The sequence below is a fragment of the Mycteria americana genome, chromosome 1, assembly GCF_035582795.1.
Source record: "Mycteria americana isolate JAX WOST 10 ecotype Jacksonville Zoo and Gardens chromosome 1, USCA_MyAme_1.0, whole genome shotgun sequence".
Classification (NCBI taxonomy): domain Eukaryota; kingdom Metazoa; phylum Chordata; class Aves; order Ciconiiformes; family Ciconiidae; genus Mycteria; species Mycteria americana.
In genome coordinates this window covers 203505997-203533651 of record NC_134365.1, presented here as the reverse complement: position 1 = coordinate 203533651, position 27655 = coordinate 203505997, and the positions used below count along the sequence as shown (strand labels likewise).

The following is a 27655-nucleotide window of genomic DNA, read 5'->3' as shown; positions in this document are numbered from 1 at the left end:
TTAAACATAATCAAGGGAAAGGGAAGAATACATACATACATACATGTTGATTATTCTTTGTGAAGGGAGCAACTGATATTTTGATAACAAATATTGCTAATGAGTTATGAGGACATTTGCCAAAGCTTACAAAATAGTATTTATAAAAAACAATCTAAACCAATTTATCTATGAAAGAATTTATCCAAACCAATAAAGAGTACAGTCAATGAACATACCTGGAACAATAAACATCCATGTGCATATATTAAAAGCATGCATTTCATATGGGAATTGTATTTTTGTTGCATTCTTTCACTGCTTTAAGGACTTGAAAAAAATGTTTTCACACTTCCTTGTAGTATCTAACTTCAACCCTCCACAATTTAATGGGATATTACAGTCACCACATTAACCTTTGGACCTCTCCTCAAACATAGATACACTCCATAAAATATGCACAAAAACTGTTAGCTTAATAGTCGAATACTTCCTATTACTGTACTTCAGCCATTGTTTGCAGATATTAGTTGTGGCACTTCAGCTTTCACAAGGAAGCCCAAAACCAAGTAGGTACCACTATTTAGTAAGAAAGCCATTTAAAGTTACATGAAAGAGGTTTCCAGTGGTTTTGCTTTGTTTTCATAAATGCAATATGAACTAGTCACGTGTAAGAGCCACAGAAACCAGTCCAATTCTTTAAATAAAAAAACTGCATATAGCAAAGAAAGTTTCTTCCAAGAGTTCCTTCACACTAGTTCAGCCGATTACTATATCAAGTTTGTATATTAAATTATTTGTGTTAAGGAGTAGTAGTATACTGGTCCCACTGCTTTACACACTGTACAAATATACACAGCACACTCTCCACATCAACCTCAAAGCAGACATAGGAAGAGATGCAAGAGAAAAATTAATGAAGAAGATAAGGTAAAAAGGATTAAACAGCATTAGGAACAGAAAGCTGCAGAATAATGGCAAATAGATTTTACTAATAGACACATCAAAAGAAAGCAGTCCTCCAAATTGACATCAGTTATCTACTTACGCTGCAGAAATAAATCATATATTCAAACCGTAATTCAAATACTGCACTACACATCTCAAAGATTTTCCTGTAAAACAACAACACTCTAGCCAAAAAATAATTTACACACTACTTCAACCACTTTACCGAAATTAACTTGGTCTTGTAAATATTAATTCAAATTTTAAACATCCATATTATTCCAGAAGCTGGTATCTACTCCTCCTGAATACACAGTATCATAAAATGTTGAAGAAGTCTAAAAAAAGAATTCTTTTTTAATCTTTGACATCTACCCCTGTTACTACCCAGCGTAATACTTTCTCTTTCACGCCTTGCAGTCTTGTACAAAAATGCTCCAAACTACCATCAAAACAGGTGATAATTTTAACTCCTCTTACACCCTATAAATGCAACTAATATTTCAGTCAATTAAACCTAATCTTCTTAGCCTATGAAATGATTAACAGTTATGTAACTAATGATGTCTAATTTTAGTTTCTATGTTTCTATTTTTGGTGAAGATCTCAGAGAATGGCATACAGCTGAGAAACATTTTGTACCTGTTCTTTTAAGAAGAACGCACTGAAAATAAGATTCAACAAATATTCTATTCTTCAGTAAGCAGAGAACTAAGCACACTGAAAACAGCCCTATTAACAGCTCCAATTTTGATTACAGCAGCAAAGACCTAATTAAACAAAGAAGTCACCAATTTTTTTTAGATGGATCACAACAGAAGCTAAATGAAACTTAATTTTGCACTGCTGAGCATGAACTGAGAATATTAAGTCTCAGAACTATTTTGTTTTAAAAGTAGAGGAGATGCTGAGTGAACTGCTTGAAAGAATGGAAAGCCACTTTGTTACAAACAGAGCCAAAGTGAACAAACAGATTTTTCTACCAAAGCAATCAAACAAGAAAATGACTCAATAATGCATATTTTTCAGACACATATTACCTTAATACCTCAGGACAATATATTAAAGTCACTTTTACCCTTCCAAAACAGCCTTTTCACTCAAGCTATTTAACCTAGTAGCCTCTAAGAGAGAAAATCACAAATACATAAGAACAATGACCTTTTACTACCATGTATAAGATGATCATTCACAGTGGCATGAACCTTATTTCAGACTGAGACTTCCGGGAAAAATGAAAGATCTTTGCTTTAAAATTCAACTATGCCAAGACCCTTTACTGGTCTTCATTTATTTAATTTTGTCTGGAATAATACATAACTTTTCAACTTGAAAGCAAAAAAGTGAAACCAAAATCTATTCCATTGGTTTTTCTGTGATTTAGTGTTTAGTGATTTAATTTAAACCAATCTATAGCTTAATTATTTGTTATGCACAGCAAAAAAAATTTCATTCCAAAAAAGTGGAGAGAATTTACTTATACTGCACAGACAACCAGATTTTCTGAAAACTATCAATTGGATCATTACAGCAGAATCTAGGAAAAAATAGATATACCTAAATGTGTCACAGTAATACAGAGAAGAGAGCTATAAAATAACACTGTCAAAATTCTCACCAGTTATGTTAACTGAGTTTTCTTAATTCTTAACCATGATTATTTCATTAGTTTTCAGGTTAAAAGACCTCCAATAATAAAACTACAGAACACTGACAGTCTTATTACAACAGCTGTCAAAAATAAAGAACAAGGAGTTGAAGCACAAATAGTTTCCGGACTAGAAGTACATTTAGTTATTGTGGATTGTCTTTAAAGACAACTGGTAAGAGCTACAGTGAATGTCCAGAGCAAGAGACCTTCTACAGTCCAGTACTATCAAACCCTAGCAGAACAGCAAGACTCTTCAGAGAACAATGTCGGATTCATTAAACACAGCCAATGACTAGGCTCTTACAGTCTCCAAAGGGGGGGGAGGGGATTTTTATAGGGAAAATTACTTTATCTTTGGCATGTGTGCTACTTCTTCATTCACTGATTACCAATTATAATTACAGCAACCTGTAGTTTACAGGAAGAAATCCATATGACATTTTGAGAGATATAACCAATTTAATTTAATTTCTTAATGGCTCCTTTCACTCGGCTTCCTTGTAAGATCTCACACGTGCCTACATCGTCAGGAGACATAAGAGAACATCCCAGCATAGGAGAACTCTTTATATAAAGCCACTCATAAAAGGAAAAAAAATTATCTCATCTTTGGCATGAATCCAGCTTCTTTCCTGTGATCTGGTAGCTAATTCCATTCCTAGGGTGGATTGTGAGCGCTTCCCACACCTCTGCAATCTCAGTTCTAAGGATATTGCTTTTCTTGTGAAAAACCCTAAAACTGTATTTCCTATTATTTTCTCCGGTCCTTAAATAGAGGGAACCCTGCCTGCCTAAATTCCATGGTTCCAATCCCAGAATTTAAAAAGAAGTAACCTCACTCAGCCTGTCTCTTTTTCTAGTCATCACTTCTGTGACTTCATTGCTCTGTGGCTGCATGAAGGGGGGGCCTCAGGAACCACATGGCCTCACAGTGACTTTTTGCCTTATTCTTAAAATACAGTTTTCCAGTTGAGAAGCTCTATCAAAGGCACTACTCAATTATCATAGCCAGGACTCAAAAAGGTCAGAAAACAGCATGCTGCTAATTCATTTTCCTGCCCTTAATAGTGCAGCTTTCTGTAAGAAGAGGGCAGGATACAAATAACTACTTCCAACTTCAGAAAGTGCTACGATATTGCTCCCAATCCACAGGGGCGAAAAGAAGAAATTAGAGAAACAATATGGCACAGCCAGTTGGTCAGTAGACCAACAGCAAAGCTCAGAACAGAACTTCTAATGCGAGTCCCATGCTCACATTATTCGCTAAGCTGTACCAGTTCCAAATACTGGTGTGCAATACAGACTATTTACACTGGTAATTTCTGATTAATACCAAAAACCTTTTATACATCTATGTATAGGTAAGTATATGTGTACACACATGCACACAGACATATCTATTCTTAGTAATAGATCTGCCCTGCTCCTAATCTACTACCTCACTGAAACATCAGTAAACAAAGAAAGCCTGAAGGCTACTACATAAACCCATTGAGTTTAACAGAAATAATCTCCCCTGACAATTCGGTTCCCTTTCTGAATGCTTTGCTCTCTGAATACAAGGGGAAGAGACAACCAGAAGTCATTTAACAGATGGCAGATGAAATCCTAAGCAATCAATATTACAGCAAAAGAATCAAGCTGCTGAGTAATTATGTTCTCAAAGAATTCTAGAACTATTATCAAAACAAAAGTTGGAGATTTTTTTTTTCCCCAGCGGATAGAAAGGGGATGAACCCTTATCTCAGCTGAAGCGAGATAAATAGGAGACCACAGACATTGCTTATTTCCTCCCTTCAAGACCTACCTTCTAGGTTATACCCTCTACCATGGTAAAACTACCACCTAACAGTGCTGTTTGCTGTCACAGACACTTTACACATGTTCTGTCTTCCCCTGCCAAATCCTGCAGCAAATCCTTCCACTGATTCTCATAGATGTTGAGTCAGGCTCAAATTATGCCTCCATTAACCACTGTATGTCATCCCATCTCAAAATCAACAATCCCTGAAAAGTCATTCCTCCTGCCAGCCAAATGGGCTCCAAGTTTATTGTGGTTTATAAGTACTGCCCCCATCTCCAAGTGTGCTCCATGCAACTTGCAACACTGAGCTTTCTCGATCTTTTTTCACATGTTGGTATTAAACTATCTCAACCTCAATTGTACATGATCAGATCTTATGAAAGCTAGAAAGGGCAGAGTCAAAACAACTAGAGCTGTTATAAGATCACCACTCAAATGTGAAAACACTGTTAGATTTTAGATGAGTAAGCTCATCTAAAGTAAGATGAGAACAGCTACTTACTGGTTTCGGCATTTTTCTTGTTTTCTTTAGTCTCTTGTCCACTTAAGTCTTCTACAAACTCTGTCCCCTTCTGTCAAAAACACAATTAAAAGGGTTGTTTTTAAATTAATCATAACAGAGTTCATTTAGATCACAGCAAATAGTACAAATTCCAAAGCAAGTAAACAAGTGCTCTACATGTATAAAATACATTTTTCAGTAGATACCATGAATAAAAAGCAACTGACTTAGTCAGTACCAGAATCTACAGGTCTCTAAGTAGTAACCTTCTTTCTAGTTTTTGTAGAATAATAATCCATTAATGTTAGAATAAAGAGACAGCAGTTGCCCAAGTGCTACAAATTCTTTTTAAAATTTTTGATATCAGAAATCTTCTAGTATTAAAAGCCTTTAACATTATTTGCAAGAAGTAAAATTTGTACAAGGAACTCCAAAGTTGCGATTTAATCTGTCAATTCTAGTCAAACTCGAAACATCATGAAAACAAAGAAAAAACCTAACCTAATTTTAAAGCATCAAAATTGTATTTCATGTCTATAAAAGCATCCGTTTCTCTCGGTGAAGGAATGACACAGTCATTTTTCCCAAATGAAGAAAAATGCAAGTACACCATCACAGTAAAAAAAGGAAGAAAATCTGTTCTGCTTAAAATAACAGAACTTTTTTTTTTTAAGCAGAAAGGCTGTAAGTTATGTCTACGTGGTAATGAAAGTATTCACTATTGTGTTCTGTTCCAAAAAAGTTTTTATGCCTTGAAAAAAATATGCTTGCAATGTTATTGGTAGATAGCATCCTGCTTCCTTTTTAATTTATTCTAACTCAGAAAGAATAAGCATCTAGTCACCTTCTTGCACAGTTCTAAAGTAACAACTTCCATGAATCAGTCCTGCTGCTGGTCTGCAAAGAGTACCAAAGGTGGCATTGCCTTCAAAAATAACATTAAGTGGAATTACAGTTATACTAAGAAAAAGTAAAGCGACAAACTACTCCGAATAATCCAAGATTCCAGTATAACAACTCCATGACTGCATCAGATGAATAAAATTTTCAGAAGTGCTTAAAAAAAAAAAAAAGATAAAAACAAAATGTTTAGAGTAATTCATTTATCAAAAAAGCAAACTTTTGTATAAATTATTTCTCATTCACAAAGAAAAATGCAAATATAAAGTATTGTTCTAATATTTACAAAAGAAGTTCTTTTTCCTTGCTTCTTGGCAATAAAAAAAAATCAGTAAATATTAGAAACATTTGCACAGCAACCTAAGGTGCACTAGCATTTCATTTTTATTTCTTTTTCTAATCTGTAGAGATATGTTTGAAAAGTGGGAATGGAAAAAAAGAGACAAAAGATGAAAACAGAATTTAAGAAGCCTCACCGTTGTTGGCTGGTAAAGAAAAATTAATGTTAAAACTAAAGATTACAGAGAGATCTAATGGTATAATGCAGATATGGAGCAAATTTTGTTTAATGAAAAATCAGCCTGAAAAATTAAAACAGTATCTTTCAGTTATATTCATTACAACATAATTAATGTAGCACAACTATGAAGGTATAATACTACATTTGTCTAGCATAAAGACAATTACATTCCAATAGATTATTTTTTTAATTACAGAAGATATCCTAAAGTATCAGACAGTATCAGTAAGACTACTTTACTATTCTAAGATATCGTTCAATATATTCTTGAAAAATATGAATACACTTTTCCACAATTCCCCCCCTCCCCTTCTTTTAAACCAAAAAAGCTTTTTTTTTTTTTTTTTTGGGGGGGGGGGGGGGGGAGGGTTTGTTTGGGTCCTTACAGCACTGGCTTTTGATAAAATTCAGTAGCACATTTCCAGTTCACAGAAGAGATTTCCCCCTCTTTTCCCCTCCTTTCCCTAATGTACTCCTCAGAAAAATTCAGAAAAGTAGTAAAAAGCAAAACAAGCTTGGCTCTAATATCTGCTAACAGTAAGCACGATTCCAAACTGTAGTAATCCCTGTGTTCACCTTCTTGATAGTAAAGGCTCATTGCTTGCAAAACTGAAGGCAGATTGAAGCCCTAGAGTTAAACTCAGTTAATTAACGATGCAAAAGCTAAATTAGATTCTCATCCACCATTTTATAAGCGTGCCAACTCAACAGTACTAAAAGGAATAGAAAGTAGCACAACTATTTTTATGTGCCTATAGTTATACTAGCATTGAAAAGAAGGGGTATGGCAAGATGGCTGATAAATCCAGTCTCCAGGAGACAAATGAGAGCATATGGCACAAGGCCAAGATCTGTGTTATCAACTGATTACTTTCTGAGGTCCTTCTACAAGAGACCATGTCTGTCACTTTCTAAAATGACTGTCATACCCTCATACATTTTATCATTGCAAATTCTTCCATAAATAAGTCCCAACTTTTTGCTTTGGGTTTTACCCAAACATTTTGTTAAACTACTGTCAACCAACCCTAAATTACTTATTTGAAAACATAGTTTAAAACCTTAATGTAGTTTTTAAATTCAAAACATGACTACAAAGTTTTATAGGATAATTCTATGTCGTCAAATCACAATTGGTAGACATGTAATTTAAATGAGTTTACAGAATTAACATTTATTGTTTGCACACAATAAAACAAAGCTATCAGCTAAAAGTAAGAATCCTCTTGTGCAAAACTCAATAAAAATGAAGTCTCACTGTCAGCCCCACAGATCTCGTGGGCCTGATAAATTATCACAGTACACAAGCAACAGAAAAAAAATCTGTGCAAAACAAATAGCAGCCCAGGTATTTTTTGTTGACATGTCTGCTGTAATATCTTTTACTATAGTAAAAAAAAAAATCTACAATTTCTTTAAAAAAAGAGAAAAATTTAATAAATTTAGAGCCAACTACGCTGAACTTGTTTCTATTTCAGATCATAAAGCCCTTGTGCCATATTATAAGGCCATATAAAAATCAAGAAGTTCACAGATCTTAAAATTGTGCAAAAACTGAAATAAAATAAGCACTGAATAGAAAAATATCACCCTATCTTTCCCAATTATTGGCACCAGCTAACATTAAAAACAAAACAAATAAGGAAAATATTTAGCCAGAAGAAACAAAAAATCACTGCCAGGCAAAATATTGTGCATCTCCACTATTACTACTGGAGTGGGAGTTCAGTTCTGCTACTTACGCATTTCAAATAAATTTATATTTAGTAGATGCAACTATATCAGTTTTATCTTTGAAACAATTAATTACTTATGCTTACTTTTATCTTAACACTTATGTGAAATGGCATTGCAAATAGAGGAGAAAAAAAAAAACCAGCCAAGTGAGATTGGGAATGACATCCCTGTTGCTTCTTGCATTCTGAAGCCAGCTTGTGACCTACTAGACATAAAGGCTCATCACTTCGGCATTTCAATTCCCAAAGGTGCCTCTTCCAAGTCAGGATTAGCAGGGTTGTGACTTTGCAGAGTTCCTACTGCTACAACACTCCAGCCCCCGAGCCTTCACAGCGTACGCGGTAATCTGGACTCTGGACCAAATCACCAAAATATCAGCAGGCTCCACATCACAAACAAAAAAATCATCCAGAACTTCAAGAATTCTCTTGAAACGAAGAACTGTGATTTCAATTCATTTCACTACAAGGCAGTTAGGATTTTTAAATCAGTATCATCCATGTTTCCAGTTATGCCACAGAAGCCAACAAATAAAGCAATTGTTGAAAGATGACAAAGAAAGCTTTCTTCAGAAAATGATGGTGCATAAAATGCTTGATGCCAAAATTCTGTCAAATAATTTATGCAGCAGCTGCTTTCAAAAGAAACATTCATACACACAGCCATGGGTCTGGGGTCAGGTGAGGATGGGATATGAGGCAGAAGGCTTGAGCAGGATGCCTGGCTGGTGGAGAACCAGCCCTCAAAAGCAGGACCCCTGTCTCACAGCTTGGGACCTTCTCTCAGAAGCACTCTTCAGCAGCGTGCCTCCTAAGCTCTAGCAAGAGGTTCATCATCTGTTTTCCTACATACAGATGGCAGCAACCACAGAGCTTTAGCCACAGCGATACAACTAACTCTTATTTACAGGAACTTATTTAAACTTAATGTACTTTTTCATTTCAAAGTCTTACACCATTCCATTTTTTGTGATACTTAGAAGTTTTAGATCTTTGGGGAGGCAGCAATAGGCAACTTACAGGCCACTGTACCTGACTAACTGGTCTCAGCTTTCTACAAAAACGCCTCTACTCCAAAGCAGCCTGTGAATGCCTGCAGGGCAATCATCTTTTACACTCACAGCTCCCTAATGACACACTTGCTGCAGTCCAATAAAGGAGTTCATTCGCCACAGACTTTACTTCTGCATACATCTTTTTCAGACAGACCGAGAGGTCGTCTACACAATTGTCTGCAATGCAAGCAAACCAAGGGGGGAACCGAAACAAGCCATCTGTCTCACAAAAAAAAGGAAAAAAAAAAGAAAAATAAAGAGCTGAATTCTATAACTAACACATAATAATTGAGATTTGACCAGTGCTAGATATCACATGCAGAGTATTACATACCAACTGGTTTTTTAGTACTGCATCTTTATCTTCTTAAAGCCACCTTTTGCCCTAGTCCTTCCTTCCTCAAAATACTTGAGGTAGGCTTGCTGTCTCTCTGAAAAATAACTTCAATATAACCAGTACAATTGTTATGCATTAAACATATTTATAGTTAAATATATTTTGAGGAGTAAAGGGTTTCTTCCAAACTGGAGTTCCTGAGAACTTCAGAAGTACAAATGAAAACTTGGCAGTTGCCAACACAGTAGTTAAACAAAAAGCAACACAGACCAGCCAAAGAATATTTGTGCAATACTTGCAGTTTTACCAGTTAATAAACTGGTATGCTATAGATGTGCTATACAATTTATGTACAGTTTATATTTATTGAGTTTAGTAACCTTACTTCAAATTTTAGCTTCAAAGTACCCACAACTGCACTATTTGAAATAACTCATCTGATATACAAGCAAAAATGGAAATTAATAAGTGTGACTGATGCAGGTACTCTGTTGTTTCAAGGTGAAATAAACCTTTACCTAAAAATACAGTTAGCAAAGAATTACAACATAACCGAAATTCTGGGTATATCCCAGTTCAAAACCAGGTATGATATTTTCTGAATAATGCTGTTAAGTCTCTTGGAACTAGTTCCATAAAATAAAGGAAACTTATGAACATGAACTGGCCGCTCGCATCAGTCTCCATATACACTAGCTAGAGTTCTTAAATCGAAATGTTCTAGTGTAAAGACTATTAACTCTCTTTTTGGGCCAATGTAATATTTGTTTTTCCTTGCACTACAAGGTTGAAGGTTTCATTTCACAGAGCAATTAATAAATGCCTACAGGAGAAAGGAGAAAAAGGTTTTAAATTCAAAGCACAGCTAAGAATCAGCCTATTGGTAAAGTTAGCCCACAGATACAGCCCTTCAATGTTGAAAGGAAAGAGTTTACCTAGGCCCCTTCAGCTCTGGAGTAAACTCGCTGAGCATGCAAGATACACCGAGTGCTGCTTTAATGCATCAGTATCTTTCAACAATCAGGACTTTCTTCAGAAGTTTGTATAAAGCTTTGTTTACATTTACAGACTTGAAAATCCTCCCTTTCCTCTACTCCCACAGACTCCTAACACAACACAAAGCGATAGGACAGCTTTGATGTATTTAACACATCCAATAGAAAGAAGTAATACCTTAAACAACTTCCCTCTTCACCTCTGCCAACAGAAGTACCCCTTCTCAAAAAGCTGAGCAAGACTGTTGAAGAAGAAAGGCTGTATACCTATCATGGCAGTGGCTAAAGTAACCTTCTTTACCAGGAACTGCCTTCTAATATCATAACCTCTACCCTTCTTACCCCCTAATTTTGCGTCTTGTAGATGGATCCATATTCTCACTCTCTTTATGGCTTTACCTAATTTTCTGTGAACCAACTTTTTTCCTGCAGCTCTATCATCAAGCCCTGCGATGCTCTCTACCACAATTGCAGAAATAGTCAGACCAGAACTCTTTTTGTCGTCTCTACAAACACTTTTACACTGTTTCTTTCAGTCAACATGCAAGGAGAACTCTCTGGACAGCTCCTGACATGTCACACCATGTCATTTTCTGTGTGTTTTCTGAAGCTGTTTGTTGTACTTTTGCTCTCTAGTCTCCCAACCTGATGGAAGAGCTGTGTCACTTCGGCACAAAGCTTGGAAATATGCCACTGCCTTGCAATTGCCATTTGCTGGGAGGCTGCTTATCTGGGAACATTGCACTGACTTGCAGTTTATTTTTCTCACAGGCCCTCTTATGCTAAATCAATGGATCAATAGAGGCAAGTTTTATAATTCAGTAAAGTTACTACTTGTCTCTTATCTTTAATGATCACAAAACTACCTCATCACAGTAGCCATAATGTTACTGTATACCAACTCCACATCTTCCCTCGCAACACACATTGCCCAGCAGCATTGTGCCAAGGCGCCGTATAAGAGCTGACAGCAACAATGGTACTTCTACGGTCCTCTGAATGCGTGAAGTGCTGTGCAGGCAGATGCATCCTCAAAACATTTCTGTGACATAAACACGATGACAAGCATCTCTGATGAAAACAAAACAGTAAGATGCAGGGACACGTCTGAGGCCTGACACAAACCAGTCACAAAGAATTAATTAAAACTCAGAACTGCAACTCCCATAACTCAGTTAAAAAAACAGAATCTTTTTAAAAGCCTGTACCAGAAAGAGGAACATGAAATACTTGTCTAGGGTGTTACATAGACGGGAAAAGACAGCTTAATAGCACCTTACAACTGATGTGATTAGTTGTGTTGGCATGGAGTCCAAAGAGTTATTTTTTTCACGTTCGAATTAAGAAAACTGACAAAAGAGAAACGAATTCTACAAAGTTGAAACTAAACCCCCTTATCTGCGCTAGACTTTAAGCGGCAAGGTTAATTACAAATGCCCACGACTTGTACAAAACATTAATCCATTCAAAAAAAACAATGCACAAAGGCTCATTCAGGGCCGCTGTGCCCATTACGTCGGTCAGTATTTAAGGACTCTAAAAATGTGCATTTGTTGAAAACAATAGACAGCAACAGATGCTTCGCAGAACTTGTTTATGAAGTAATTCCTTATTATTCTTCCACACCGCCACAGTCAGCTGGCCGACCCGACTGCCACATGTCTACGGTAACCTCAAGAGCCGCGACGCTGGGGGACATGAATAATGCAGAGGGGGCTGCGCGGCACGGGCACGCCGAGGGCGCGCTCCCGGGGCTTCCCCAACAAAGCGCCCGCCCGCCGCCCCCTCAGCGGCGGCGGGCTCGGCGAGAGGCCCCCTCCCCGGCAGCGGCGGGCGCTGCGCTCCGGACGCGAGCAGCGCGTTGCAGCGCCGCGTCGCCGCCGCAACAAGTCGCCCCGCTGCGCGCCGGTGCCCTCCCCCGCCCCCCGAGGGCTGCGGGCGGGCTCCCGCCTCGGGCTGCCGCCAGCGCGGCGGGGGAGCGGGCCCCCTCGGCCGCCGCCTGCCGCCCCCGCGCTGCTCTCCGGGGCGCCGCGGCAGGGGAGACCCCGCCCCCGCGCCCGCTGACAGCCGCCCGCGCTCCCCTCGCCTCAGCGCCCCGCGGGGCCAGCGCGGCCTGGGCGGCGGCGCGGCCGGACCCTGCGCCCCCACCTCACCTGGGGCTCCGCTCCCCCGCGAGCGGGGTGGGCGCTCCGCGGCGTCGGGCGGAGGCGAGACCCCGGGGTAGGGCGCCGGGCGCGGCGCTCTCCGCTCCTCGCAGGGCAGGGCGGTGTCCCCCGTCCCCCCCCGCCGCGCAGCTCCCCGCTCGCAGCGGGGCAGGAGGAGCTGCGGGGCCGCCCCGTGCTGCTCGCGGCGCTGCCGGGGACGAGGCGCCAAGCGCGGCCGCCGCTGACAGCTCCGCAATATGGCGGCGGCCGCCGCCGTTCAGATTTTCCCCCCTATCAGATGTTGCTCCTGCGCCCACACTGGGCATGCGCAGCGCGGCCGGGCATGCGCGTCAGGCGGCGCGAAGCCGCTGCCCGTAGTGCCGGTGCCGGCGGAGGGGCGTGGGGGCTGGCGGCGCGCGGGCGGTCCGCAGGCGCGGAAGGCGCGGAAGGCGCCGTGCGCGGCCGTGGTGTAGGCGGCGGTGCTGCGGCCGTGAGGGGGCGGTGGCGGCGGCCGGGGGTCCCGTTGGGGGACGCGGAGGGTGAGGGACCGGGACTCCCATGGGAGCACAGTGAGGGTGAGGGACCGGGCTCCCGGAGGGGGGAACGGCTGTGAGCACCCACGGTGAGGCGGAGTCCAGGGCACGGCGGCCCTGAGGCCAGGCCCGCCCCCCAGAACCCGCCCCGCGCTGCCGCCCCGCTGCGCGGAGCTTCGCAGCGTCCCGCACGCTCGCGCTGAGCCGGTGATCGGAGACGCGAGTGCCCCGCGGAAATCACCCGAGCCCAGCTCTGCCCGCGCGTGTTTGGTCGTAGTAGCCGCTCGGCGGTAAAGCTGTCCTCGAAAAACTCTTTGCTCACTTAAGCGAGAAGATGAGAAAGAGCTCTCCCGTTAGCACAGCTGGGCAGCCGGGGAAAGAGAATGTCAGTAAAGCCTGAGCCAGGGAGGGGGGAGTTGGCAGCGTGGATGTTTTCCATTCGAAGCCCTGCGAGGAAATAGCATGCCCTCCTTTTTGTCTGGGGAGAAAAGGGCAGGCCTGTATTTCAGGGGGCCTGTGGGTGTGGGTGCGATAGGCGCAGCTGGGGCGCGGTGGCAGTGCCGGTGTTTCGGCAGATAGGGTGGCACGGAGCTGGCGATGCCACCAGCCGGGGGACTCAGCGGGCAGGAACGGGGCTCGGGGTGTGGTGAGCTAGGAGCTGGGATGGCTCCAGCTGGGATGGCTCCTGAGAAAAGGGAAGCCTTCAGAGAAAAAGCGCGGAATGCAGTTTGAGTGGAGAGCGCTAACCTGTTCCCCTCTTCCATCTCATGGCAGTGATGGGACCCTTGCTCCTTTTTCATCACTCAGGTGGGGGAAAGACTCACACTGGGGGATGGGATCACACTTTTCTTATATATAGATATTTTCATTTTTCGTATACAATCCCAATGGGGATGGAGAAGAAAACAGCAGTCGGGAGAATCCTTCTGAAGGACCGGGAGGTTGAAGCAGTCCCAGCCCCCTCTGTGCTTTTGCAGTTCATTTTTGTTTGCAAGAAAGTGAAGGTGCTCCCTGAGCTCGGTGGCAACATAGCCAGGGAGGCCAAGCTCAGTGCAAAGGGATCCACTTGAGCTACCAACTCTGAGTCATGCAGCTGCTATTAATACACCTCGCCCTCTGGCTGTCTGATAAAGAAAGAAAGGTTGGGGGAAGAACTAAGAGGAATTTTCAATTAAAGCTGCTTCAAAAAGAATAATGAGAATATTTTAGGATGAATCGGAGGTGGGGAGAAGGGGAAGAAGAGGAGAGCAGCCTGGCAAACAACAAGGAATAATCTCCCAGAGAATCTGTGGGAGCCTCACTGACTAAATTTTTTTTAATTTGTTTGGACAAAATTTAAAGAACATTCCAATAAACTAGATGACTACATCATACAAACTATGATGAAATTAAATAGAATTATATAAGCTTGAGTTTAATTGCTTCTTCTAGAGGCATTTAATGAGTTTAATCTGTGATGATTTTATGCATTTTATTGTATATTTCAAACAGGCATTTCGCTCACAGCCATCACCACAGAACCTGAACATCTCAGTCTGTTAAAGGTGCGTTCAATTTCATCCCATGTGCTAAAATTTCAATTCCAGCTTTGTTTTTTGCTCTGAGGAAGAAGTGACAGTGGCTAATTCCTCCTTCTCTCTGTTCTTCATTGTGAAGAACATCCTGGCTTGAAACAGAATTTTTTGCAGTACATTAAACTTCTGAAGTGTCTTGCAGCCTCTGCAGGTACACAGTTCCACTGACTAGTCGCCATTAGTATGCAACGTACTTTTCCCTGTTGAGATGGCCTTTTCCTTCAGGTCAGCATAAGATGCAAGTGAAATGAAAAAAAAACCACAGAAAACCAAACCCCATTTCATTCAGACGCCTAAATAAATTGGCTATGATTCAGTGCAGTGCACAGATAAAATGTGTTTACTTTAGTTGACTGAATTAGAGGCTCGCTTTTCTTCCAAATTAGTCCGTTGCGAACTGGCTCAAATATAGCATTATTGCACGGGCATCTTTACTAGTGTTGGTAGCATGTGGAAGAAAGTTCCTTTCAATTTGTGCATTATCACAGTAGGATATGCTTTATCTCTTATCCTGTTATATGAAGAATATTATTGCTCAAAAATGTCAAGGTAAATAATAGTCTTATCTTCCTTGTCAACAGTATAATGTGGTTTTCTTCTCACCTTGCTTCCTTAACAAGGTGTAAAATTGCAGTTTGTCTGATAAAACAGGGCAGTAAAAACAAAAGTGTAGTTAGAGATCGTATTCTTTTTCGCCATGAAACTGAAACTACAGAAAGAACTACAGGCAATAAAGAGAGCTTTCAGATACCCATATCAACTTAAATTACACAGTTCTTTAAGAGGTAGGTTATAAAGATAAAGTTAACGATAAGAATGCCGTAACTGCAAGATATAAGAGTTTGTCTTCCAGCAGTAATGCCAAAATACAGTTCTTCATTAAAAAACAGATTTTAAACTTTCATTGCCCTATCTGAGGAATCAATCCTAGAATTGCTTTTGAAAGTAAAGATTCCTGGGCCAATGCTTCTCTTCTTTTTCAGTGCACCTGCAGAGGCATAAAGCATTAGTCAGTGAAGACCCAGTTGTGTGTTAGAATCTACTGTTATTAAAGCTAATGTACAATCCAAGGGGCATTTACTGGACAAGGCATTTTGGAAAGGAGAACTAAGGAAAAAAAAAATCACCTTGAGGAATTTCTGAGGTTTTTTTGCATGTTAAATGGCATGCAACACACCTTTACTTTATCCTCTGATTCAATTAAGATTTATGCCATCAGCTGGGATAGAAGTGTAGTTCTGCCCATACTTTGCCCCTAACATGAGAAGTTATACATGGACTTAGTCTACAAGCCTGGAAGCTAGCCACTCTGTCTGGGAATATTTATGCATATGACTCAACACACACATACTCATCTATTAATACGTTTACAGAAGCAGACCTCACAAAGTCTAAAATTATTGCAGGGTAATTTTACTATTACTAATTGTACAGTCGAAAACCAAGTAAATTTTTTATTCTTTTGTTAGTATTTGAATAACAATAATAGGATATGTTACCTTAGTGGACATTAATTGTATTTCTTTTTCCAACAAGTACGTTAGATTGCCTTTTAAAGTCTTTGCTAGAAACAAACGGAGTTGAAAGAATTTTGTGGTCATTAGATGAATCCAATTCACAGATATTTTAAATATTTGGTGAAATTACAATAAATGTCTGAAGTAATAGTTTTTATGTCTGTTGTTAAATTTGTCTGTCATCTAAAATTAAATGTATCTATTTCCAAAAAGTATTTTTCACGCATTATTAAAATACCAGATTTCAATAAAAATATGAGGGTTCCAGTAGTAACACTGACCATGCCAAGTTGCCTTTATTGTGTGCATATATATAGCCTCAGCTTTGATCAAGTTCAAATGGCAAAATATGGTATGACTCTGTAGGGATTTGTCCTTTTCCTTTCTGAAATACCACAGCTGTGTGAAGCTCACTCAGGTGTCCTTCAGTGCTGTGATCCTGCAATTGGCGGCACCTCCACAAGCCTCAGCTCCGGGGAAGATGTCAAGGAGTCCAGGTCAAGGACTCTTCAGCCGGATATTCCCCTGCATGAGGGTAGTGATGAGGGAGGACAGCCCCAGCGTGCAAAAAGCTATATGGAAGGGGGATTCTTGCTCCTCTTCAGGGACATGCAGGAAATGGAAAGGATAAACCAGCACCTGAAAGCCTGATCAAACCATCTGAAAAACAGCAGTCAGGATAATCTACTAATGAACCGCTGTGTTGGCAGCTGGCTTGGTGTCAGGCTGTTCTACCTTTTGTTTTAATTACCTAGCTGAAGAGGCTAAGCCTTTAACATTGGCATTGACACTTGCCTGGCCAGCAGTCACCTTTACTATTGAAAATCTGTAAGGTTGTTTGCACAAGTTTTGTCCTGCGGCCCAATGAATTCCTGCCAGTGAAAGACTTAAGGAGAACATTGCTTCTCTTGGTGACTGTTCCCACCAGAAGCGGACACGTTACACTCGCTAGGGTGAGTGAGAAGCCCAAAGGCTTTACCACTGACTGTCTCTCACATGATGACCTCTTCCAATGACATGTTTTTGTTTTCACTTAGGGATTTAGTCTCTACAGCAAAGATACCACAGTGGTGTCAGCCTATCTCAGGGCCAAATTTTAATACCTTTTCTGCTCAAGACTGGAAGTAGTAAAATCACTTGTAGAGGAGTGTGTTTATTTAACAGTGTCAAATATGGATCTTAACAATTCATTCTAAGTGAATCACTATTTGCGTCTCTGTGGTAATAATTTGCTAATTTAATTTTTGCGCACAAAGTATGTATTACGCAGTCCTTATGTTCCATCTATTATTTCAACCACCATTATCACTTTATGATTTGTTTTTCTAACTGTTGGTAATTGCACAAGAGGCAAGTTAACAAATTAAGCTGCTTTGCAATTAAGGTTGGGGCAAGCTGTCTGATTTCCTGTATCCCAGATGGGACATATCTGCTCATGTCACTGCTCTTGTGTCATGTCACCCAAACATGCCTTCACTGATACGTGAGGTTGTCATCTAACAGCTGACACTTAGCTGCAGTTCCTGCTTCTGGCCACTTAATGCTTTTATCTCATTCATAGTTATAATTATTATGACAAGTGCAAGTTGTTCCACAGTGACAGCATTGTTTTTTTAGTGACAGTGTTTATTTTAGTTATAATGTGGCTGTAGCTGGGTCATGTCCATAGCATTGGAAATCAAAGCCATTGATAATCATGGAGGTATTCACTTCAGTGAAATGTTAAGTATTTATAATGAAATAAAATAGGAGGTAAGGTACTAGGCAGAGATAAAGGCACCAATCCAGACAACAACTTTTTTGATGAAACTATTTCTGCAGGCAAAAAAAAGGAATATGGTTACCAAGGAATTGGATGCAAGTGTTTGAAAGCTTGAAAAATATATACAACTGTTAGAGCCAAAGCAAATGCATTTGGGGTTTTTTTTTCCCCTAAGGCACATGTATACTGTTCTGAGATACAGCCATACAACTTTGTGAATAAATAAAATCATATTAAAAAGTAAAGCTTTTTTACTAGGAATCACTCACTGAAGTATGTTTAGGTCCTGACCCCCTCTGATTTTACTGCATTTACTTGCTTCCCTATTAGCAAGCAGAAATAAGCAAAACGGTGGAAGGGGAGTTACAACTTCTCAGCCAAAATATATTCTCAAGACTTTGTGTCATCTCCCTGTTCTACCAAAATGGACATGCCCAAACCCCAAAATAGAAGTCCACCTTTCCCCTCAAGTCTTTCCAAATAGAGTGGCTAAGACTCCTTTTTTAAGATGGGAATTTCCTGGAATATTTATATATATTTTGGAAAAAAAGAGTGAAAATGAAGTAGACTGTTCAGTTTTGTGTTTCCCAGATATGGGACATTTTTGATAGCATGCCAGTTGCTTCACAAAAGATTAAAAAATGCCTGCAGAACCAAAGGAAACACCCCATCACCTCTTTAAAGGGGATATTTCACAACAGTCTCCCCAACCCACTTTTATTAAGAAAATGTTTTAGTTAGAAGAAAACAGATGGCAATTTCTGCCAAAGTTGTTTTCAGCTAAATCCTGTGTAGCCCTTAATCATGAAACTCCGCTGAAAAAAAAATGGCAAAAAAAAAAGTCCTGAACATTATGTAAAGAAGTAGAGACTGAATACAATTCCTCTGTTATTTTAAATGTTATGCCTCCGCTGAAATCACTGGCTTATTTCAGAGTTAATCTGCTAGTACTGAGTACAAGGTCGTAAGTCCGCAGACATTCTGGGCTTCTGAAGGAATTTAGGAACAAAAAGGCTGAGCTGATATTAGCAAAAGTATGTGTCATTAAAACCAGCTACAGCTCTATTGCTGAAGTGGATACCCCCACAGATTCATTTTTTTTTCATCTCACAAGCCTAGCAAGTGAGGAATGTATCAAGGCACTTCATTTGCAGAACTAGATTAATCTCAAGGCTTTATCATCAGCACACCTACAAAGATGCAGTTTTGAGTCTGGAAAGTAATTTAGCCTTAAGAGGGCACCTGCTCTTGCAGCAGTTGTTATGTTGCCATCGAACCTTATCAGAACAAATCACCCTCCATTGAAGCTCAGCAAAGAGAAATGTAGGGCAGGAAAGGGAGAAAGGCAAGATAATTCTAGGGTGCTAAGAACTTCAGTGTGCTCTGTCTCCAAGTATATTTTTAAAGGCTGCTCCTTTTTCATTTCACTGCATATGAAGAAGGTCTGAAAGATTTAATAGTATTTCTTTGCCTTTAGAAAAAATATTAAAAGACACGGTCTTTGGCTATCCTTAAGGATACCTCAAAGGCAGCTGAAGAACCAGGTGGACTAGAATATTACAAGAGTACCAAAGCAATGAAATATGATTAAATTGAAATGGGAAATTAGTTTGACTTAGTCCCCTTAAGGGTCTGAATTCTGCTCATGATTTTCTATTACACGTCATTCATGAAGTTTAGTGGTGAACAGAGATTGAAAGGATGGCACATAAGGACAGATTTGATACTTCAGATGCTGCCGAAGTTGAAATTACGAAATAGGTAATTTGCTCCGTGAAACTAGATTGAGCTTGTGTGTGTGTGGAAACAGAGCCCTATAACTGACTGATTTGGTGTAGCTGTAATTCTTTCTTGTGGCTGAGGCAAACTTGAGAGCTTTGCCTGGTGTAGATTCCCTGCTAACTGAGAAGTTATGAGATCAGTCAGTCAGTCCATCCCAGCTGGGGACACCTCAATTGTCTTCTTCTTCTTTCCTGATGGCCATTTACATGAAATTTGTAGGATACTAATTTCTTCCAAGGCCCCTACCTTTGTTGCATTTGGTTGAAGTTGGCTAATAGGTTTTAAAGTTATCAGGTAAACTTGCAGAGGAACCTAGTTTGATGACAAAAGCTGGGCTGAAAATAGTTATAAAACTGAGATCCACTATGAAGGCAGAATACCAGTCCAAGTCATTTATCATGTTAAACAATGAACAATTTTTTCCTATATCCTGAACTAATATTCAGACTAGACTGTAGATAACACATTTTTAAGTTCAACATTTAGCATTAAATGTTACTTGCAGCCTACATGGAAACCAGCAGGTTTGGTTACTACTTTTTCCATCTGAAAGTTCAAATTTTGTTACATCCTGGAGTTGACGAATTCTGGGAGTAGTTTGAACATCTGTTTGCTGCATGTATCGCTATAGCTCAGATGTTCATCTTTTAATTAAATGAGATGAAGTACTCCTGCTAAGACCTCCAATTTGGTCATTTTTTTGTTTCTTTTAAACAAAATATGTTCCTTGCTCCCATTTAAGAGGAGCAAGGAGGACACTTACTCTGGTTGCCCTGCTGATAGCTTGTCATCCTATATGGAGTTTCTTCTACATGGAGCCAGTCAAAACCACTAAGGCTTTGCATGAAAATGGAGGTTTGGTAGCTTGAAGATCTGCCCTTTCTTCCTTCTTTACATAATTTCCTGTCATGTAAGTACAGCTGAGAATTTTTTCCTCATTGCTTCAGCTGAGCCCTGCAAACTTCATTTCTATTGTCAATCTACAAAAGACTGGGGGAATTCCAGCATTGGTGTACAGGGAGCACAATGGCAAATGAAGTTTGCACAAGGTAGAGAAGGTAAAAAATTAATCTTGCACATTATATGTTAATATTGTTTCCAGAGAAAGAGCTATCAATGTAGACAGTACAGTATGTGGCTATGATCAACAAAACATTTAGGATTCATATATGTACAGATCATACAACCTCAGCTGAAATCTGTGTACAGCTCTGATTGTTGCAGCCTAAAAGACTACAGAATTAGGAGACATTTGGAGACACTAAAGGGGCATGAAAAAAGGCCTCTAACTGAATTAGGACTTTTTGCCTAAGAAATGAAATAAATAAGAAGAGATTCAAATATGCAAGCCTGAGGCTTAGGAGAAAAAAAAACAAACAGCCCTTCCTGAGCACTGTAGAGGAATGGAAAACCAAGAGACGGTGAGCGCTCCATTGGCATCTTGTGGATAGAAAAGGAGCTGAACGGAACGGAGCTGAACGGGCAGGCTTGAAACCTTCTGTTGGAAGTTTAAGCTTTGTTGTATTTCTGTTAACAAGTCAGCCACTGAGAAAAAGCATGGTATAAATTTGAAACAGTGATGTAATTACAGTAATGTGTGAAAAGCCTGGGCAAACTCACTCAGCATAAATGTGCTCAGGGCTAGCAGTCATCCTGATCTGAAACCTCCCTTTCAGCCTGGGGATGCAGCAGCTCCTAGAAGGGAAATTGAAAGCTCTGTAAAAAACAATCTTCCTGGGTCAACAAGGATTATTTGTGTCTTTATATGTGATCTCATATGAAAAAGCACAAAATCACTAGCAAGTGACTAACAAGAAGGAACAGCCAACAGGATTGTCAGTAGGAAGGGACAGCAGGTGACTGGGAGCAACTAACCCGAATTAGATGGTGACATTTTGGCATGCAGCAGCCTAAACTGAGGCAGGTGGTCAATCCACTGGACTTGACACTAAGTACCAGTGAATAAAGTACTACCTAAGGAGGTAAGTAGCTGTCACCTGCACTAAGAAATCAGAGCACAACTCTAAATTATAACTACTGTCCTTCAGGGAAAGTGTAGTTGCTGTCCCGTTTCCCTTCCTTTACTTTTCTCCTTTCTAAATTCTGTTTTGTTAAGCTGTTTGTAAGTGGGAAGTACAGTATTACTTAGGTCACTTTTTAGTAAATATTCCCTAGAAATTCTAGGTCAGGATCTAGCAAAAGGCTTGCAAACATAAAAATAGAATAGAGAATGTGGTTTGTGAGCTTTCATTTTCTTAGTCTTGTAGTACAAGAGGAGGCAGACTGTGTAGCTGACAACTGGTATATTTGAAACCGAGTGTTGTCTTTCCATCAAAGAACAAAATAGACTGTGAAACTCACTGCTCCAGGATGTTATTGAAGTCAAAACACACAGCAAGAGTCTAGGAGGGAGGGCAATATTCTCTTGTCCTGAATTACTGTATTTCTGGATATTCTTGTTATTTATATAAGAGGTATTAAAAGAAAAAAAACAACTTGAAACACAAAGTTTAAACAAGTTAGTAATTAGGATGAAGTCTCCATCGCCCCAATTCTGTTGAAAATATGTTTGAGTTTGTTTTGGTTTTGCATCTTCTCAGAAGCATTGGGAATTGACAACAGTTAGAGATACACAACTGGGCTAAGTGAACATAATGCAGTATGGCAAGTTATATGCTCCAGTGAGCTCAACATTTTCTTAGAAATAAAACTAGGTTTAGCCCACAGAGAGAGCATGTCAGTGATCAAACTATACATGCCTTGAGGAAAAACAGGGGAAGGAATCTCTAAGGTTTAATTCTGTAAAGCAAAGTTTCAAAGAGACTACTGAAGAGCAAGTAATTGCTCCAAACTCCCTCTTGCTGAAAGGTCAATTTTTAGTTCCCTTTAGGAGAATGTAAGAAATACATGTTACACAACTGTCCAGAAAATCCTTCATTTCTGTAGGAAGTCAGTTCTTCTAGGCAACTTAGGCTTTTGGGAAATTCATTTATGCAGAGATCCATTTCAGGTGTTACTGTACAACAACTGGGGCTCAGAAAACCTTGTTTGCAAATGCAACAGACCGTGAAAATGGTGAGTTAGATTCCTGTTTACAGCTCTGCTTAGCAATTAAAATTTCTAACTTAAAATGAAGTTGCCAACTATTGAGATCCTTGAGAGTGCTACCATTCCCTGTGGAAGGGTCTGTCACGATTCCACCCAAGATTCTTCAAAGTTCACTGTATTTGCAAAGGCTTGTTTTGATATTCATTCTCCCATGTATACAAAATCTGATGGCAGTAGTCCCACTATACAACTCTGCATGGAAGAAGAGAATCCAGCTCTCACTGCAACCTACTTATTTTTCAGTAGTAGCGTAATCACACTTCTGCTAATGGTAGCAGAGCAGAATATAGCATTTTTGCTTACATGTCTTTTTCATTAGTAGTTTTGTGATAACACTAAAACACCACATCCTGGAAAATACAGCAAGGGAGGCTGTATTGTTAAGGTGGTTTTACAAGCAAAATGAAGATATGCCTGAAGTCTGCATAGGGGCTTTTAATCCAGATATTGTGAGTATAACCAGCAGCTGCATTGTCACCTGCACTGAGATATAGATGCGTTCTGTGTTCGCTTCTTCACCTGGCCACATGAGAACTGCTGCTGAACATCAAGACAAGAGGCTTCAGAGCAACACTATATAAAAGGTTCAGGCCTTCTTCAAGATGTTAGTATAACCAGATGTCATTTGCTTCTCATCACATTTTCAAAATCCCTGGAAGAGATTTTTAATTGCTAACATTTTTCTTCATCAGTTTAAGATCTAATCTGTATCTTAATATGTTCAGAAATCAGTTACAAAAATATTTGTGTAGTACCTAACATAATTATTACTCAAAGGCTCACTACATTCTATTGTAGTAAGTTAAAATACAGAGTAATGTTAGTCTCAGAAGACCTATGAGTTTCATTAGTAGTCCTGATCATTTTAGTCAAAGAACTGCTCATATGCAATTTAGTTTGCAGAACTGGTGATCTAAATTTTTCCAGGTTGAATGAATCTAAACCACTGGACTGGTACTTTTCTTATACAGTAGGAAAAGCCACTAACAAATCTGTGGGAAAAGAAAGATAACTCAGCAAATCAAGCAAAGATGGATTACAAGATACTGTTTACCCTAAATTAAGCTGGGACCATTATACTTCTTTACACAAGATGTCAGAGCTCTAGCAAGAATCTGGGAAGAGAACACAGGATTTCCCCAGAATTTTTTTTCTTCTGAAGCAGAGGAAGATGCACTTGAGAGACTGATACTGCAGAGAAGGATGTGGGTAATTCTGGTTTCATATTCGGTCTGAGTGGGTGTATCTCAGCTGCCCTGTGAGGGATTCTCCACACTCTTCCTCTAGAATAGAGGCACTCTGTCAGGCATAAACCCAGCTGTGCAACGTCAAGCCACCTGCTAGAGCATGGGGATCAGAGAGCAAGCAAGCACACCTCAGAGGTTGATTCACAGTAAGTACAGCTCAGTTTTGGGCACCAGGCTGCATTGGTATAGAGACAGGCTGCCCATGGGCTGCCCGTGAGCATTTCTGCAGGTGTCACACAGGCTGCTTGAGAGGCTGACAGCTGCATGAGGGACAGGCACACCTTGACACAGGCTGTGCTGCGGTGTATAGGGGGGTGCTGTTGTGACTGCTAACTTCTGTTGTACTTCTATTAAAACATAATACACTCAAATAAAAGCATGGAATTCTGTGACCGTGTGTTTGAATCAAAGTATTTTTGCTTCAGTAAAATTTGAGTATTTTGCAATAATAAAGATGTAAAAATCCGAGTAGTTTTGCTTTAGCTGTTGTGTGATGACGTCTTGGTCTTTCATGCAGTGAGACTAATCTTTTGAATAAAACTGTTCAGATTTTTGCAGTGCCAGGGACTTCAGTCTTTCATATGCACCCTCTAAACTATGAACCCAGGATGGTAGATACAAAAGGAAACAAGTTCAGTCTAATTAATTGGATGTCCCAGCTAGCAAACGGCAAAGACACAAGCAGGTCTGCAATGACTCGAACAATGCTGGCTCAGGAAACAGCCCGCACATCCCCACCCTCCCTTGATAAACGAATAGTAATTTCTGGAAAAGCATTCACTTCTTCATTATATAACTGAATAGTTCAAGTTTCTTCCACCTTAGTAAGACACTGTCTGCAGATAAAAGCTGTCAATGCAACAAATACCAGTCCTGAAATCCCAACTGCAGGCAAGTCAGTGACACCAGGATGTTACAGTGAATCTTTAGAAGACATTTGCTTTTAAAGGGGCTACTAAAAGAAGTATCGTGCATAATCACATAGGGCATAAACACCAGAGTCAGATATTTGTTTACTTGTCTTTGCACAGGCCTCTGCATCGTGACAGCTAGCCCAGCTCTGTGCTGGTGTAACGCAGCAGGACTCTCCTAACTTCACGGCTGTGCCAGTTTAGAACAAATCATTTGGCCTGTTTTAAGACTTGAGAGCTGCATGATTCTGTTATCTGTGTTTCTATATAGAAAACAGAAGTGTATAAAAAAGTAATACGGTAGAGTGCTACCTCAGGAGTTTGGAATGACCATGGTACTGCTATGGGTTACTAACTCCAACCTTGTGCCAGCAGTTTGGCTATGAGCCCTAGGAGCAGTGCAAGAGAAACCTACTATATGATACATACAGGCCAGCAGAGCGCTCTGCCTTGAAATAAGAGCCGACAGGCAAAGCCAGTGCAATATATTGGAAGCATTGTTTTATTGCTGCCTTACTGCTGGGATTGCTGAATGGTCACGAAAACGCCTGGCGCTGCTGCTGCACTATTCCAGCAGGACGTGACCTGCGGCAGGAGATGGCTGCACACTGTGTCTGTTTGGTGTGCAGCAGCAGCTCGTGTAAATGCTGAAGAACTGGAAATATCAGGCAAGTTCTCTCGATGCAAGTTGAGTTTTCAGCAGTTGGATTTCTGCCAGCTAAATTAGCACAATTTAAAAGTAGAACAGAATTTCTACACCAGTTGGAGTGCGTCAGCTGCACTAAACCCACGTAGAAGCTGGTCCTGGGGAGCAGAGCTGGCCCTTGGCTCCTCACCCCAGCCCCACAGCCTGCAGCGCCAGCCAGTCCCCACAGCTTTGGGTCACTTTGTTCATTTTCTGTGCTTAAGGGTTCTTGACCGCACACAGCAATCTTGGATTACGAAGGAGCATAGGCTACATCTCAACTGTTTTAAGTGCTGCCAAGAAAAAAGGGGACTTGGGTCAAGCCCAAGCTAGCCAAGCACAGAATTGCCAAACCAAGGCTTTCAATAAATCAGTTCCCAGAAAGTCATGAGACTGGCATTAAAAAAAAAAAAATCACGAAGCCTTAATAATAGTTTGGGGTTCTCTTTATTTCCTTTCCATGCTCTTGTATTCAGGTTTCTCTTCAAGCCTGGGAAGAGAACTTTTTGTTTTCTTGGGTTTAGATTTTCAATTCCTAGCTGATTACCTGATTTTGAAATGACAGAAAAGGCGGCTTTGATTACAATACTTCAAAAATTACAAAATTTAGCAGCTTTGAAAACACCACTGTCCACATTCCTGATGTGATGTACACGCTCCTATGGTGTCAGAGAGAAGGATCATTGTTTCTAACTCCATTTACGCTGTTGGAGGCGAAGCATAACTGATAAGCTTATTACAACCTGGATTCCTGTGGAGTCCCAAATGTGCAAGTACTTATTGGTAAGCCTCTGGCTGGTTTTGTAATCTCTTTTATATTTTTAAGATATAATAGATATGATCATTCACATGCATAAATGTTTGCAGCATCAAAACTTTGTCGTTCTCCACATGTACATTGAGGTATCTAATTTGGCCTCTTACACAACTGCTGATGTATATCTTAAGAAGCTGAGCCCCAGTATTGCTTTACACACTTATTAGCATTTTTATTTTCAGTCATATCAATTATGACTTCCAATGACTGTGAACAACAGCAAAAAAATTTGAAATTACAGCCTTTGACCAGGTAACATTTTGACATATATGCATTTTATTACTTCAGCTTCTCGCCAGTTCTCCACATTCTCATTTTTATTCTAGAAATCTCTCAATTTCCTACTTGTAAAAATCTGATGAAAACTTTTGCCTCCCTTCACTGCTGGTACGTGCAACGTGTTCAGTGCTGTTAGCAAGATGGAGCCCTAGCTTGCTATGCCTCCTGGTGGACACACAAACCTCCTGCCTTAGTACACTACCTTTATGCAGCACACTTTCTCCAAGAATCTCATACTATAGACTTTCTCATGTGTAATTGAGCTGCTTCTCCTTACAAACCAATAGGCTATCACTAAAAATCACTGCATTTCTTCCTAGCGGGCTATACGAAGATGTATTTTGCAAAGGTAGTAAAGACCAGTATGCAGGACCTCATACATCACTCCACTTGCTACTGACAGTACAGCAGGACTTGCAGCATCTACAGCAATCAACATCCTTGCTTAATGGAGAGATTTTGCTTACACTTTGTTGCATGTGCTCTTACCAAACAACTGTAAAGACTCCTGGGAAGAGAGTAAAAATGTATTACTGATACTTCATAACTGCATTATCCAGAGAAGTGGGCACCAGTAGGCAACAGGAGTGGATATCAGGCTGTAATTAATTGTCAATATGAATCTTGTGCAGTCGGAAAGCGGCTTTTTTGTTTAACTGGAGACTCTAATTACTGTCTTGATCAGGAGTTGGGACACTGGTAGTAGCGAAAAAAATTGCCCCAGCCCAAATTCACTAGGGAAGGTGTGGTGGATTTTGGTCCTCAACTCCTGTCCTCCAGTAAGAACTCCACAACTTCAACTTAAGGGTGTTATTATATGCATGAAAATTAGGAAGGAGTCAGACCACAGAAGAGTCTATTTTATGTTA

General features: G+C 40.2%; 1 protein-coding gene across 1 annotated transcript in view; it reads right to left on the bottom strand.

The window, feature by feature from the left end:
* The window catches only part of RDX (radixin), a 41730-nt gene extending 28902 nt beyond the window's left edge, over window positions 1-12828 (bottom strand). The window contains exons 1-2 of the mRNA XM_075490964.1: window positions 12576-12828; window positions 4885-4951 (exon numbers count right to left, since the gene is read on the bottom strand). Coding sequence (XP_075347079.1) covers window positions 4885-4896 — 12 coding nt within the window. The 5' untranslated portion in view covers window positions 4897-4951; window positions 12576-12828. The remainder of the gene's footprint in view (window positions 1-4884; window positions 4952-12575) is intronic.
* Window positions 12829-27655: the final 14827 nt, after the last annotated feature.